This window comes from Lytechinus pictus, chromosome 15 (assembly GCF_037042905.1).
Source record: "Lytechinus pictus isolate F3 Inbred chromosome 15, Lp3.0, whole genome shotgun sequence".
Classification (NCBI taxonomy): domain Eukaryota; kingdom Metazoa; phylum Echinodermata; class Echinoidea; order Temnopleuroida; family Toxopneustidae; genus Lytechinus; species Lytechinus pictus.
In genome coordinates, this window is record NC_087259.1 from 23830077 (window position 1) to 23842901 (window position 12825).

A 12825-nucleotide genomic window follows, 5' to 3' on the forward strand; every position below is an offset into this window, starting at 1 on the left:
TTGTTTATTGAGATTTTTCTCAAAATTGCAATAACTGTGTGTGAAAGAGCTGAAATACACTTGTGTATACATATCCCCCAAGGGTTTTTTGTTGACATTTAAATATTTTGTCATTTTTGCAAACATGAATAAATTGCACTTAATTGATATTGCTTTTGTATTACTTACAAACGAAGTCTATCCTTTTCATTTACATGCACTCTATAGAAAGTCATATCACAATTTGCAGCCATTTCACTAGTCCACCTGCTGGACTGAATTGAACAATCCGCCGACAACGGACGTTGATGGCGCGTCACACCTATACAAAAATTAACCCTTTTCAACACATTTTTTGGGGGCGGACAGATTTGTGGAATCGCGCGATCAATGGTCTGGCGCGGTGTGTGTACGTACTATGTGAATCAGTGGCGAAATGTGTGGGAGAATTAAGCGGACAATAAAATACGGCCAGGGTATCTGGACTACCATTTCACCAGAACCTGCTTTGACTTAGCACTGCATATGTTTTCATACATAATTTTTTTTTAGCTTTCAAAGCAACATTTTGTCAGATAAATTGAATGTTGACTGTTGACAAATAAAAGGCCTCAACTTGAAACAGCAATTTTGAGAAATTTGATGTTTAATAATTTTCTTCCAATCAAATCGACCGAGATGTGAAGTTTTGTTTTGCTTTTTTAAAAATTGAATCAACTCTTTGCACATTGAATTAATTTTGGGGGGATAATAATGACAATTGTTTCCATGTTATTTTCTTTAATTCAAGATTTCCATATTGCACCATTGATACTTATGATTATTATATAGATATTTAACAAGAACTATTGTAATTTTTTAGCTTCTCTAATATGTATGTAGAGGAGAAAACTAATTATTACAATTGTTAAATTTCATTGTACGAATGTGCAAATTTGCAACATCAGAACGCAAAGGGTCAAGTTAAGAATCTGTTGGACAGGTGTAACTGATTTTATTATTGGTAAAAAAAAATAACCATAAAAAAGAGTTACGTCTTTTTGCTGTAAGTCAGCCCATATATATGTATAGTGTAGTTATACGCAGTGTATTTAACCTGAATTATTGTGGATTTATTATATATGGGTGTACTATGTACACATGTTTATGAATGTAGCCTTATTGCATCTTTCGATAGCACAATGGATGTTTGCAAATAAATGAATAAATAAAGGTAATCATACATGTATTCCTGTAAATAAGCTAGATATATCATGACATTACCAATAATTTCATGAATCTGCTGGACAGTTGAATAAAACCATTCATATTTTCTTTTCACATCCACTCTGCTCTTCCTAAAATTTCAGACTTTTTATCCATGTAAACCAAATAAAGCAATATAATAACCACTCACTTTAAATCACATTTTCAACATATTTTATTTTTCCAGGCAAAATACCATGAAAATACACTTCCATATTACATCATTGATTTTTACTGAATTGTTTCAATTGCAAACAGTATTGGTTTCTTCTGTGGCATATATAATTATTTCTTAACAAATCAGTGGCGAGGCAATGATTAAGGTTTGAATTTATAAAGTTACAAATGACTTTCTAATGTACTAGTCTATGTTGTGCTGATATAAAAAAAAATATTTCTTTTACTAAATTTAATTCTATTTCTGGAAGTAATATTCTTTGCATTATTTTTATAACAATGAGATATTTGTGTTTTTGGTCACATCATTGATGCTTCTATCAAAATTAATATGAATGATAAATTGAAAAATATTTTGAAATAATATTAACCATATGTATCATAATGAATTCACAAATAAAGCAATTAAATTTGTATTGTAATATCAGTGTTACTCCTGTGAAAACTAGAATGTGAATAAACAATGCATTCCATGCACTTCGCCATTTTGATAGCCCAAATATTGATGAAGAAAATGTCTATATTGCTCCTATTATATTTATTTATATTTTAATGCTGCTTCAAGATGAAATTACAAAGGGAGACCTTTTTTACTGAACAGATTTATGCACATTCTAGGCTGTATGCAAATGAGGGAGCTGATGATGTTGCAAGTATTTCATTATGAAACAAAAAAAAACCTCACTTTTAAAAGATTTAATGATGAAGGGGATCTCCATCAGATCAAAGCGAATCATATTGAGGATTTTACATTTTCCAAGAGGAATTAAACAAACCTTCATTCAAAATATTTTTAAAAACCAATAAAAAGAGAAGAAAAAAAATCATAATTCAATTAATAGAGGCTTTCCTTTCTTTGATATCACGAGTACCACTGTTTCCTTTGTTTTCACAGCAGCTCAGCTGAGTATTTTGCTGAAAAATAGCTCCAATTTATCATGCTTAAAAAATTGACTTCATGCTGGCCTGAAGACCGTGACGTCATTCTGTTTTAGAAGTGTTGTGATTCCATAGGTTTTTACACACAAAAAACCCTGGGTAATTTTATTGCCTTTTTTCACTAGTAGCTTTTCATGGATGCTTGAATTTATGAAACCTACAACTTTGGACTTTTATTTACCATGTTTTATTTCCTGATTATTTGGTTCAGCTTTCCATCTCTCTCTCTGCATTCAGGATATGTGTAACAGTCTTTTCTGACATAGCAATTGAGTCCAAGTAAGAGCCAAACAGAGAAATCACAAAACAGTAGTCGACAGCTGCAGGTCTCCATCCATTTGAGCATTGAATGATTGTCAGAGTAATTTTCCTCTGCAAAATGAACACTAAAATGATACTGATAATCTGGAAATCTAACATAATTCAGGCTGTTAATAGCTCAATAAAGCCTCGTCGAAATCTTTTAATTTGGTTTATTTATTTTTAAGCAAAATACTCAGTTGGCAAGCGGTGAATATGCATCAAACTTAGATTGTTTCGCTTTGCAGCAATATAGAGTTTCTTTTATTCACAGTAATTCACAGTTCACAGTAATTATTGTTACAGCAAAGTTATCATAATAGTAAGGTTTTATGAAATAGGACCTTGGACCCCGTAAGAAAAATCTTATTGTAGCATTGATCTTTGCAACTGATCATATACAATAATCAATGCAGGATATTCACAGAAATCAGCCAAACAATCAATTGCTAAGCTTTATGTTACAGGTCCCTGGTCTCAAGGTGTTGTTTCCAATGCATCTAAAAATGGATGTTTGATGCAAGTAATTGCTATATTGATTATGCCATTATGCCAAGTCACGTACACTGCATAGAGAAATGAATGTATGGGACTGGAACTACACATAAATGAATTACCTTTTTTTGTGTATCTATTGTCATATTCCAAAATCTAATGATGCAAAATCAAACGTTCTTCCTAATAGAAGTCAAGTATATCTAATGGATCATTAACTCAGCCCTCATTTCTAAGTACACACTGTTTTTGACCCACTCATTACATAAACTCCATTGGTGAATTCCTTAATCCCATTCAAGCAAAGTGAAAATTTAGTACCATCCAGAATATTTCTTAAAAAACATGAGCTCTGAATTTTGATGGAAGTAAACAAAAATTTCATAATCAAAGCATGACTTTCAAAAATCTCTCTTCTGCCAACTCAAAAATTTTGACTATCAACTATGACAAAAGCAAAGTGGAAATGATTGTCAAGAATCTGTCTTTAGACCATCTCTTGCTTTGTATGAACTAGGGCACAGAGGTGCACATGACCTTTCATACTGTCCCTCGGCTATCTCATGCTTTTACCTTTAACCTATGACATAGAGGTGCAACTGACCTTCTATACTTTCTCTTGACCATCCCATACTTTGAACGTTGACCTGACTCAGCGGTACACCTAACCTCTAAAACTGTGGATCAATTATGCCTTGACCTTTGACCTATGTCAGACCTTTTCTACTGTCTCTTGACCATCTCATGCTTTTACCATTGACCTACTATTGGACAGAGTTGCACTTGACCTTTCACAAAGTGTCTTGATCAACTATTGATTTGACCTTTGACACTGTCTCTAAACATTCTCATGCTTTGACAATTGACACCGTCTGCATTCTTATGCTTATACCTTCAACATATGAAATACATATTCCATTCTCATTTACTTACTATTACCTTTTGTGTTTGATAAAACTGATACTTGACCTTTGACCTATGACACTGTCTCGTAACATTCTCATCTTAGACCTTTGAAACGGCATACAGATGATGCCATGTATTCCATTCTAATTCTCTTACTTCTAACTATCATGTCTGAGCACAGGTGATCACATCATGTGGTCCTTTCAAGCAGTCTTGAGTATACTTTCACACATAGTATTCTCATTGAAGCTGTCTCATCAACATACTGATGCTTTCACCTTTGACCTGATGATGTCATTTGATCCATATCAGACCATGGTAGTCAAAGTGTTCACTATCCATCAACTCATGCTTTCATCTTTGACCTCTGACCTTGTGGGATCTGACGACCTCTCGTTGGCAGACAGGATGTCCCGAACCCGTCCCACAATGCTTTGCATCAGCTCGTAGGTAAAGCACGCTGACTTCATTACCTGTTGGAAAGAATTCAATTATATCAATGAACAAATCAGATACGAAGGACATAAGCCTGTGCACATATGGTAAAATAAAAGTCTTCAACAATCTTTGCATCAATTTACATAGTTGATGGTCTTTAAGCCAGCAACAAGATATTTTACACAGGCAAGAGATATCCAATTCTTAAAAAAAAATCATAGTACACAAAATTCTCGGATCTGAATCTGTTAGTATCATTAACATGCAGATGGATAACTGGCGCATGCCACAATACCCAGTTGTCAACAGTATACTTTTAGAATGATCGCTTGCCTATAAGACTCATAACAATTTAATTGTGGCCAGTCTTCATGATCAGAATAAATTTTTGGTCAATTCTTGCATTCATAATAAAACAAAAATCAACATTCACTATCATGAGAGACCTGATGGGTCAACCATCTAATATTCCAAATAGCTCTATAGCACGCAACGAGAGTGAGAATTGAAAAAAAATAAAGAAATATTTAACTAAATAATGAATCCCAATCTCTGGGAAAGATAACGACTAATCAGTACAACAAGCTGTGAAATCCTAGGAAAACTTTATTACATCCCAAGTCTTACAAAGAGTTGCAATTGATCTGATCAAACGCAACTATGGACGGCCAGCAACGTCAACATCTATTATGCATGTTTGTTCAAAATATTTTCTAGCTATGATGTAAATTCATGCATTCATTGTTTTCTTGAAAATTCCCTGCGCTTCTCTTTGTTTACAATTGACATTGTGCAAATTTCCTGTAGAAAAAATTATGACACTGATGGATTTCCATAGAGTTACGATTGATTGGATCAACCTCAACTATATCAATTAAAAGTCATTATTTTTTCCTGACAGAAAAATTGCACTTTGACCTTTGTATACAAAGAGAAGCAGATTGAATGAAAAACAATGAATATAAGAATATACATCATATCTAAAAAAAAATATTTTGAAATATTGTGAGCAAATGTTGTGACACCTATTCTACATCTTAGACAAAATAAAGCCCAGAGCAATTGTCGCAGGAGCAAATGTTCTGTTACCAAGTCTTTGAAAACCTGATTACACAGACTTACATGCATTTGTTGAGAAGGCGGCATAACTGGAAGCTGATGGCCTGCCACAGTCAGACTACCAGAAGGCACAGGTCCTGATTTATCTGGTATCAGAGATAAAAATGAAAACAATTCAAAATATTCTACACAAAATTTCAAATTTCATATATCATGAATTGAATTGAATTGAATTGAATTTATTAGAACTTCACTGGCAATTGCCAGTATTTTGTTCATAACAAGAAGTACAAAATGATACAAGACAAATATACAATGAGAATTGAAAAAAAATAAAGAAATATTTAACTAAATAATGAATCCCAATCTCTGGGAAAGATAAGGACTGATCAGTACAACAAGCAGTGAAATCCTAGGAAAACTATATTACATCCCCAGTCTTACAAAGAGTTGCAATTGATCTGATCAATCGATGCAATTGATCTGATCATGAATGTTCACCATGAATATTCATGACAAACTTGGACAAAAATTTCTCCAGAAAGGAATGTAAGCCATAGTCAGAATATTGGAAGGTACAGATGCTCATTTTCATCTTTTTTTTTTCAAAAAGACAAAAATTAAACAATTATATTACATTGGATTGCTCAGAATGGAATACCAGAAATATTCCAAGAGTTTGGGAAAATATTCCATATATCGGCCCTAACCAGTGGAAAATTTCTGGTATTCCAAAAGCCATCCAATATAATTATCATCTATCCCAACCCCCCCCCCCCAACAAAAAAGAGGGAGAAATGTGATTGAACAAGTCATATCACTTATCACATTATATAATCATCATTTCATTAAGATCAATTGTGTCGTCGACATGCGACTTATGTGTAGTTCATTATGACATCATTGAGTGTCATAGTGCTCTATTCTGCACATTGCACTGCTTTCATTGTTGTATGCGTTGTATATTTCATGCGCACTAGACTATTGAATACGGTCTCATATTCAATGGCAAATTTTGTATAGGAGCCTATGGGATATTCGTCGGATTTCTGTCAATTTTAGGGATATGCTCTGATACTGCATGGGCAATTGATGCAGACCAAAATACGCGTTTTTAATGCATCGCTAAAATGCTCTATATAGATGATAATTCAAACTAATCACTACAGATATTTCAAATATCATAAATTATGAACATTTAAGACAAATATGCACAATCTTCTACTGACAGGGATGACTCCCATCTACTTGGTCTACTAGGAGTTGGTCTGACCCACAGATCATCTAACACCATGACTAAATCCACTTGGTCTACTAGGAGTTGGTCTGACCCACAGATCATCTAACACCATGACTAAATCTTCTTGGTCTACTAGGAGTTGGTCTGACCCACAGATCATCTAACACCATGACTAAATCCACTTGGTCTACTAGGAGTTGGTCTGACCCACAGATCATCTAACACCATGACTAAATCCACTTGGTCTACTAGGAGTTGGTCTGACCCACAGATCATCTAACACCATGACTAAATCCACTTGGTCTACTAGGAGTTGGTCTGACCCATAGATCATCTAACACCATGACTAAATCCACTTGGTCTACTAGGAGTTGGTCTGACCCACAGATCATCTAACACCATGACTAAATCCACTTGGTCTACTAGGAGTTGGTCTGACCCACAGATCATCTAACACCATGACTAAATCCACTTGGTCTACTAGGAGTTGGTCTGACCCACAGATCATCTAACACCATGACTAAATCCACTTGGTCTACTAGGAGTTGGTCTGACCCACAGATCATCTAACACCATGACTAAATCCACTTGGTCTACTATCGACTTTGGTTTAATTACCACACATAGTTTGCAAACTAGGATCAACCTCTAAGCAGTCCAGAAAAACATCAAGTAAAACAAACTCTTGAATCTTGCATTGGGTTCAACTTAACAACTTCAAAGTTTGAAAGTATGAAGACAAATAATATTTGTTGACAAGTCATTTCATAAATTAAATTTTCTAGAAGCAAAGCACTATTTTGGCTAATTAGAGAGGACCTTGGCAGTGACCTATTTTTGCTTTTTTGATGGATTATCACATTTCAATTGTGAGATGTTAAAAAATTAAAAAAATACTAAACATGGCTCAGAAAAAGCTGAATTTAAGAGTTATGACATAGGTGGCAGCATTGTTTTGCCATGAAACATTTCTCTACAGATATGTTTTCAAACAATATGAGGCTGCCACCATTGTCATATTTCTAAATCTTAGCTGCCCTAATTTCTTTTATTTTAAATTTTGAGATACAAGGCTTTTTAATAACGACCATGCGACAATATTCATCACTTACTCTTTCCTCGTGCTTTGTGTTCATCCATGAGGGCTGTCATCCTGGTCTGATAGTGGGCAATGGAAAGATTGATACCGGTATGAAGAGGGTCAATGAAGCCCCTCTCTACGTGAGGTATGTGGGACCAGATACCGGTCTCGTTCACACTTGCTGGATCCCGCAGGAGAAGAAAACGTAAACAGTTGAGAGCTGCCATAACCCTGTGATTCAAATAACAATTTTCAAACCTGTTTTATCAACAACTCGTCTACGAAGACCACAAGGTTGGCTTCCCCATTGAAACATGTATCAAAGGAGCATGTCCACACTGTCCCACTTGGTGCTCTAGTGCCCTTTGGTATAAAGCCATTAATCCTCATTACCAGGTCCCTCGGAGAGAACCTTAAGCCGTCGGTCCTCTGGTTGCTTGCTTACAATCATTCATGCTTTCTTAGCAATCAGGTAAAAATTCCCCACCATTTACCTTTTACCATACCACCTACTCATAAAGATGATTTTTGCTGTCTCCCTTGGGTGATCTTTAGAGACAGAATTCACAGGGAGTGGGGGGGGGGTACAGGTTCTGAAGTTATCACAACTGATCCATGTTTTTGCTTTATAACAAAGTAGGACATATGACTGTTTGTTACCTGTTCCATTAACATGGACTCATATTCCACTTGATGTTTAATTTAAGTTTGTACCAATGAAAGACAAATTTAAGCACTGATGCTAATAAATTAACTTCAATCACTCTCGATGTATATGTTCACTATTCTTGGAATGATAATAACGATAATGATAACATCATAGTTCTTGTCTAGCGCATATGATATAACATCCCTATGCGCTTCCAAAGCACTTGGATATTATTACCCTGGCTCTAACCCCGCAGCCTTTTACAGCGCGGAAGCATTTCAAGGAATAAATTCCTGCCCAGGTACCCATTCACTTGACCTGGATTGAGTGCGGCACAATGTGGATTAATATCTTGCCGAAAGAAATTACACTTTGATTTGAGCCAATGATCTTTTGTTTCAAACTCAGACTAATCCACTGGGCCACAATGCTCCATGGATAAACTACTTACTTGTCAGACAATTCCAGCATGTCACTCTCTGCTCCGTTGGGTAATGAAAAGATAAGAGAGAATAGATCCCCTAAACGATGACCAACAAACCAGTCATTGTCATGATGCTGTGTGATAAAATCATAACAGAAATATTAGAAATATTACTGTCTATTGCTTAGAAAGCTGAGATATCTGAGACAGAAGAAAACTCCAGTTCAGTCTAAATATTCACATCCAATGTTGTTAGACAGTAAAACTTCAACTTAGAAGAAATCAAAAATTCAATATACAATATACAGTTCTCATACAACGCTTATCACATTATGATATAACATCGTTGCAGAAAGAGTTGCGTTTAAACGCAAGTCAAAAAATCAATCGCAAGTCAAAAATGCGCGCTGTTGATTGGTTGAAAATCAAGTTGCGCATGATTTTTGGAGTTGCGATTGATTGCAACTCTTTCTGCAACGGGCCCCAGTAAGCACTCACAAAGGACTTGGATATTATTACTCCAGCATTGGTTCCCATCTTTTACAGCATGCAATTATTTGAAGGATTTCAAGGAATGACTCCTGCCAGTGGAGCGTTTCATGAAAGGACTTGTCGGACGTTTTATCCGACAAGTCCTGTTTTATCCGACAGTCACTATAGTAACAGTGCTTCTCAACCAATCAGAATCCAGGAAAGATATCAGATCTGACAACTTGTCGGACGAAAATATTGATGAAACGCCCCCCAGGTCTCAATTTACCTCACCTGGGTTGAGTGCAGCAGTGTGGATAAATTCCTAGCTGAAGTGGCATTATTACAGACCAACAAACCCCTCACAGTACTACACAGAGCATACCATTATAAGAGCCCTGCAGTAGATATAAATTTTCTCTTTTTCTCATTTTGTACGTTTCCTTTTCATTGTTTATATTTATTATTTCACACATGTCAATAGAATGTTATGATTTTTTATGCTTAAGAATCTTGAATAGAAAAATAAACAAAACTGATATGAACAATAAATGTTTACTCAATTACAATGCGAGAGACTTTTGGAATTTTGTTTTGCATTTGTTTATTTTCAGCGGTAAGCATAAATATGAATCAGTATACATAATTGTATGTCACTCTCCACTTGGCCAATCGAATTGTCTCCAGCCTAGATCTAATTCCCGCCCAAGAATTTGAATGATTGAGGTTAAGATCAACTGACAATGAAATTACCATGCCTACCTGTAAGGTGTGATGGACGTAATCCTTGGCCATCCCGATGACCATCCCACAAACACCAGAATGGACAGTATTCTTCAGCAGGAGCCGCAGTAACCTGTAACGGCCTTTCCAATCAAACTTACGAATGTAGACAGGGAAGACCTTTAAAGCCTCTTGCCTCTGTGGAAGGGAATTTATTTTGTTTATTAAGTTTCATTTCTTTATTGATTCAAACAATGTTAGAAATATAATGTTTCAAAAGTACACAATAATTAAAGGTATAGTTTTAGGGAGCCAATAAGGAGCAAGAGCTTGAATACATTAGGGCGACTCCTTAGTATGTAACAAATAAGAATTGATCAACTGACTAAAGCATGAAGAATAAACATTTGTAAAATTACGTAATTATATAATATTGACTGGCCTTGAGGAGAACATCAAATATGTTGCCCGCAAGAGAATCATATTGGCCAGTCTTTAGACGAGGGCAATATGGTTCTTTTTAGGGCAATATATTTGATGTTTCCCAAAAGAAGAGTCAGTCAATAGTATTATTACCAATAGCTGTATAATGTGTAATTGAAGCTATTGTTTGGAACAATTTATTTGCCTGTTTGCTTATTACTACTTCTGATGTCAGGTTATTCATGAACTTGATGAAGTACTAGTAATCCTGGCATGCCCGGCAATTGTGACGTAAATTGTTACCACTCGTAGTCGCGCATCATGCATGGCGCACAGATACACTTAACGCGTAAAAATCTTGCGCTTGGGTTTGATCAGCTTGGAATGCGTAAGCACTGGCCGCGCCGTGCATTATCTACAATGCATTGGTTTGCAAACTGGTTCCAACCAGATTTCGAAAATACTGAAATTAGCGATCAAAATCGGCTCCTACTTCGCAAGCGCACTAGCAGAAATATGGCCAATGTTGCCCTCTGTGTTGTACAGTATTCCTATGGGCAAAGCCCGGGGAGGGCAACATGGCAAATGTTTACCCCGTCTCAGATTGAAAGTAGCGAGCGAAATATGACATTTATTCATCTGTTTAAATGCCTTGTAAATGTAATAATATGTAAATATACAAATCAAAGCAACGGCAAAATCAGTGAATCCCGACCGAGAATTTGAGTCGGTGAAACCCCCCTCTTCCCCCCAAAAAACCAAATTCTAACAAACTTTAAATCAATGTTTTTCTGTGAGTGAAGTATTATGGTACAAAACTGAAAGAGGGGTTTATTTCTGTCATAACAGCACATGCTTAAACTCCTAATATGCATATATGTATGCCTACTTACAACAATGTTGAGAGGACTCATGACCATAACAACCGATAGCATTTGTGGGAGGTCTTCATAGAATGTGTTATCTAGGATTCTGTGGTATAGTCCACCATCCTCAATTCCATCCATCAGTAATGACAGTAGAGTCTGCAAGGGAAAGATGGTAGACAAAAGGGAAATTCAAAAGTGATAAAAATAAAAGTACAACAATAATAAATATAACAACAATAATACTAACAATGATGTTGATAATAATCATATTAATGATGATGATGCAATTGAGAAACACACTCGACTTCCAAAAATACAGTCAAAGTTACGCATGAATTTTAAAATGGATAGATGCTGCACCCCCTGCATGACATTTCATCAACATTTTTGTCCCACAATTTGTCAGAACTGAGTCAATCTTTCCTTTATTTTCATTGGCTGACAAACAAAGGTGTCTGTCGGATAATGACAAATTGTCAGCACTGACAGGAAATGGTCAACTGCTCTCTCTCTCAATATAATAATATTCTCTAGATTGAATTTTGTTTGGTACTCACCAAACCCTTGAAGACAGGCTCTTCTTCTGCTTTCCTCAGTAAGGCTGCTATGTACATACTTGTGAGTTGTAGCAGATAGTCAGAACTGCAATGAAAAGCAGTTGGTTAATGGTAATTACTGCACTAACCGTGGGACTGGCCGCTTCCTGTAGCCGTCCATAAGTTAAGCACGACTTCACGCATGACTGGTGACCCATTCTTGAGTGCCAATCACTTTGAATCCTGTTAAATTTAGTTGAAATCCCATTTCTGTAGACTATAAATCTTGTATTAAAAAGCATCTGGACACAAAATTGATGTTTTAGAATTTAAGCTGCATTGCAAGAAATCTGCTCCCACTACAACAATGGGATGTGTCATTTCATTACCCCAAGAACAATGTACCTGTCCTGCATGAAGTAATTCATGGATGTATTAAATGTCAGATCACCATCAACCACGTAATAGTTTCTGAGCACAAGGGAAACTGTACATACCTGTAAACTGTCGGAAGTCTATCATCTTCTATCTCTTCTACTTGGACCAGATAGACAAAGCATCCTAGACCTAGAGCAGGAAGACCTGTGATGTCTCCTGGACCTTGGTCATCCTCAAGCAGATCATCAGCTTCCGTGGAGGGTGCTACAGGGAGATTGAAGTCTCGGCCGTAGCAGAGGAGTTGGTTGAAGCTAAACTGAAGCCTTGACAGGTAGGTCTGTGAATGGAGGCAAATAATGTCAAAGCAATGACAATAATAGACAAAATAAAGTAGAGACAGAGACTTGGCACCTTGGGGCTTTCACCATCTGTTCCTAGCCTTTTAAAAAAACTTCATAGGAAACCTAGAAATAGTCATGACAGTCCCTTCAGC

At 36.0% G+C, this 12825-nt stretch overlaps 2 protein-coding genes across 2 annotated transcripts in view; one reads left to right on the top strand and one right to left on the bottom strand.

Annotated features, from left to right (window-relative positions):
- The window catches only part of LOC129277945 (D-galactonate transporter-like), a 14886-nt gene extending 13263 nt beyond the window's left edge, over positions 1 to 1623 (top strand). Inside the window, exon 8 of the mRNA XM_064110134.1 lies at positions 177 to 1623. The gene's annotated coding sequence lies outside the window, so the exon portion shown is untranslated. The remainder of the gene's footprint in view (positions 1 to 176) is intronic.
- Positions 1382 to 12825, bottom strand: part of LOC129277463 (glomulin-like) — a 27943-nt gene continuing 16499 nt past the window's right edge. Inside the window, exons 9-16 of the mRNA XM_054913636.2 lie at positions 12452 to 12669; positions 11976 to 12060; positions 11443 to 11574; positions 10166 to 10324; positions 8960 to 9066; positions 7891 to 8090; positions 5602 to 5684; positions 1382 to 4514 (exon numbers count right to left, since the gene is read on the bottom strand). Of these exons, the coding sequence (XP_054769611.2) occupies positions 4383 to 4514; positions 5602 to 5684; positions 7891 to 8090; positions 8960 to 9066; positions 10166 to 10324; positions 11443 to 11574; positions 11976 to 12060; positions 12452 to 12669 (1116 nt within the window). The 3' untranslated portion in view covers positions 1382 to 4382. The remainder of the gene's footprint in view (positions 4515 to 5601; positions 5685 to 7890; positions 8091 to 8959; positions 9067 to 10165; positions 10325 to 11442; positions 11575 to 11975; positions 12061 to 12451; positions 12670 to 12825) is intronic.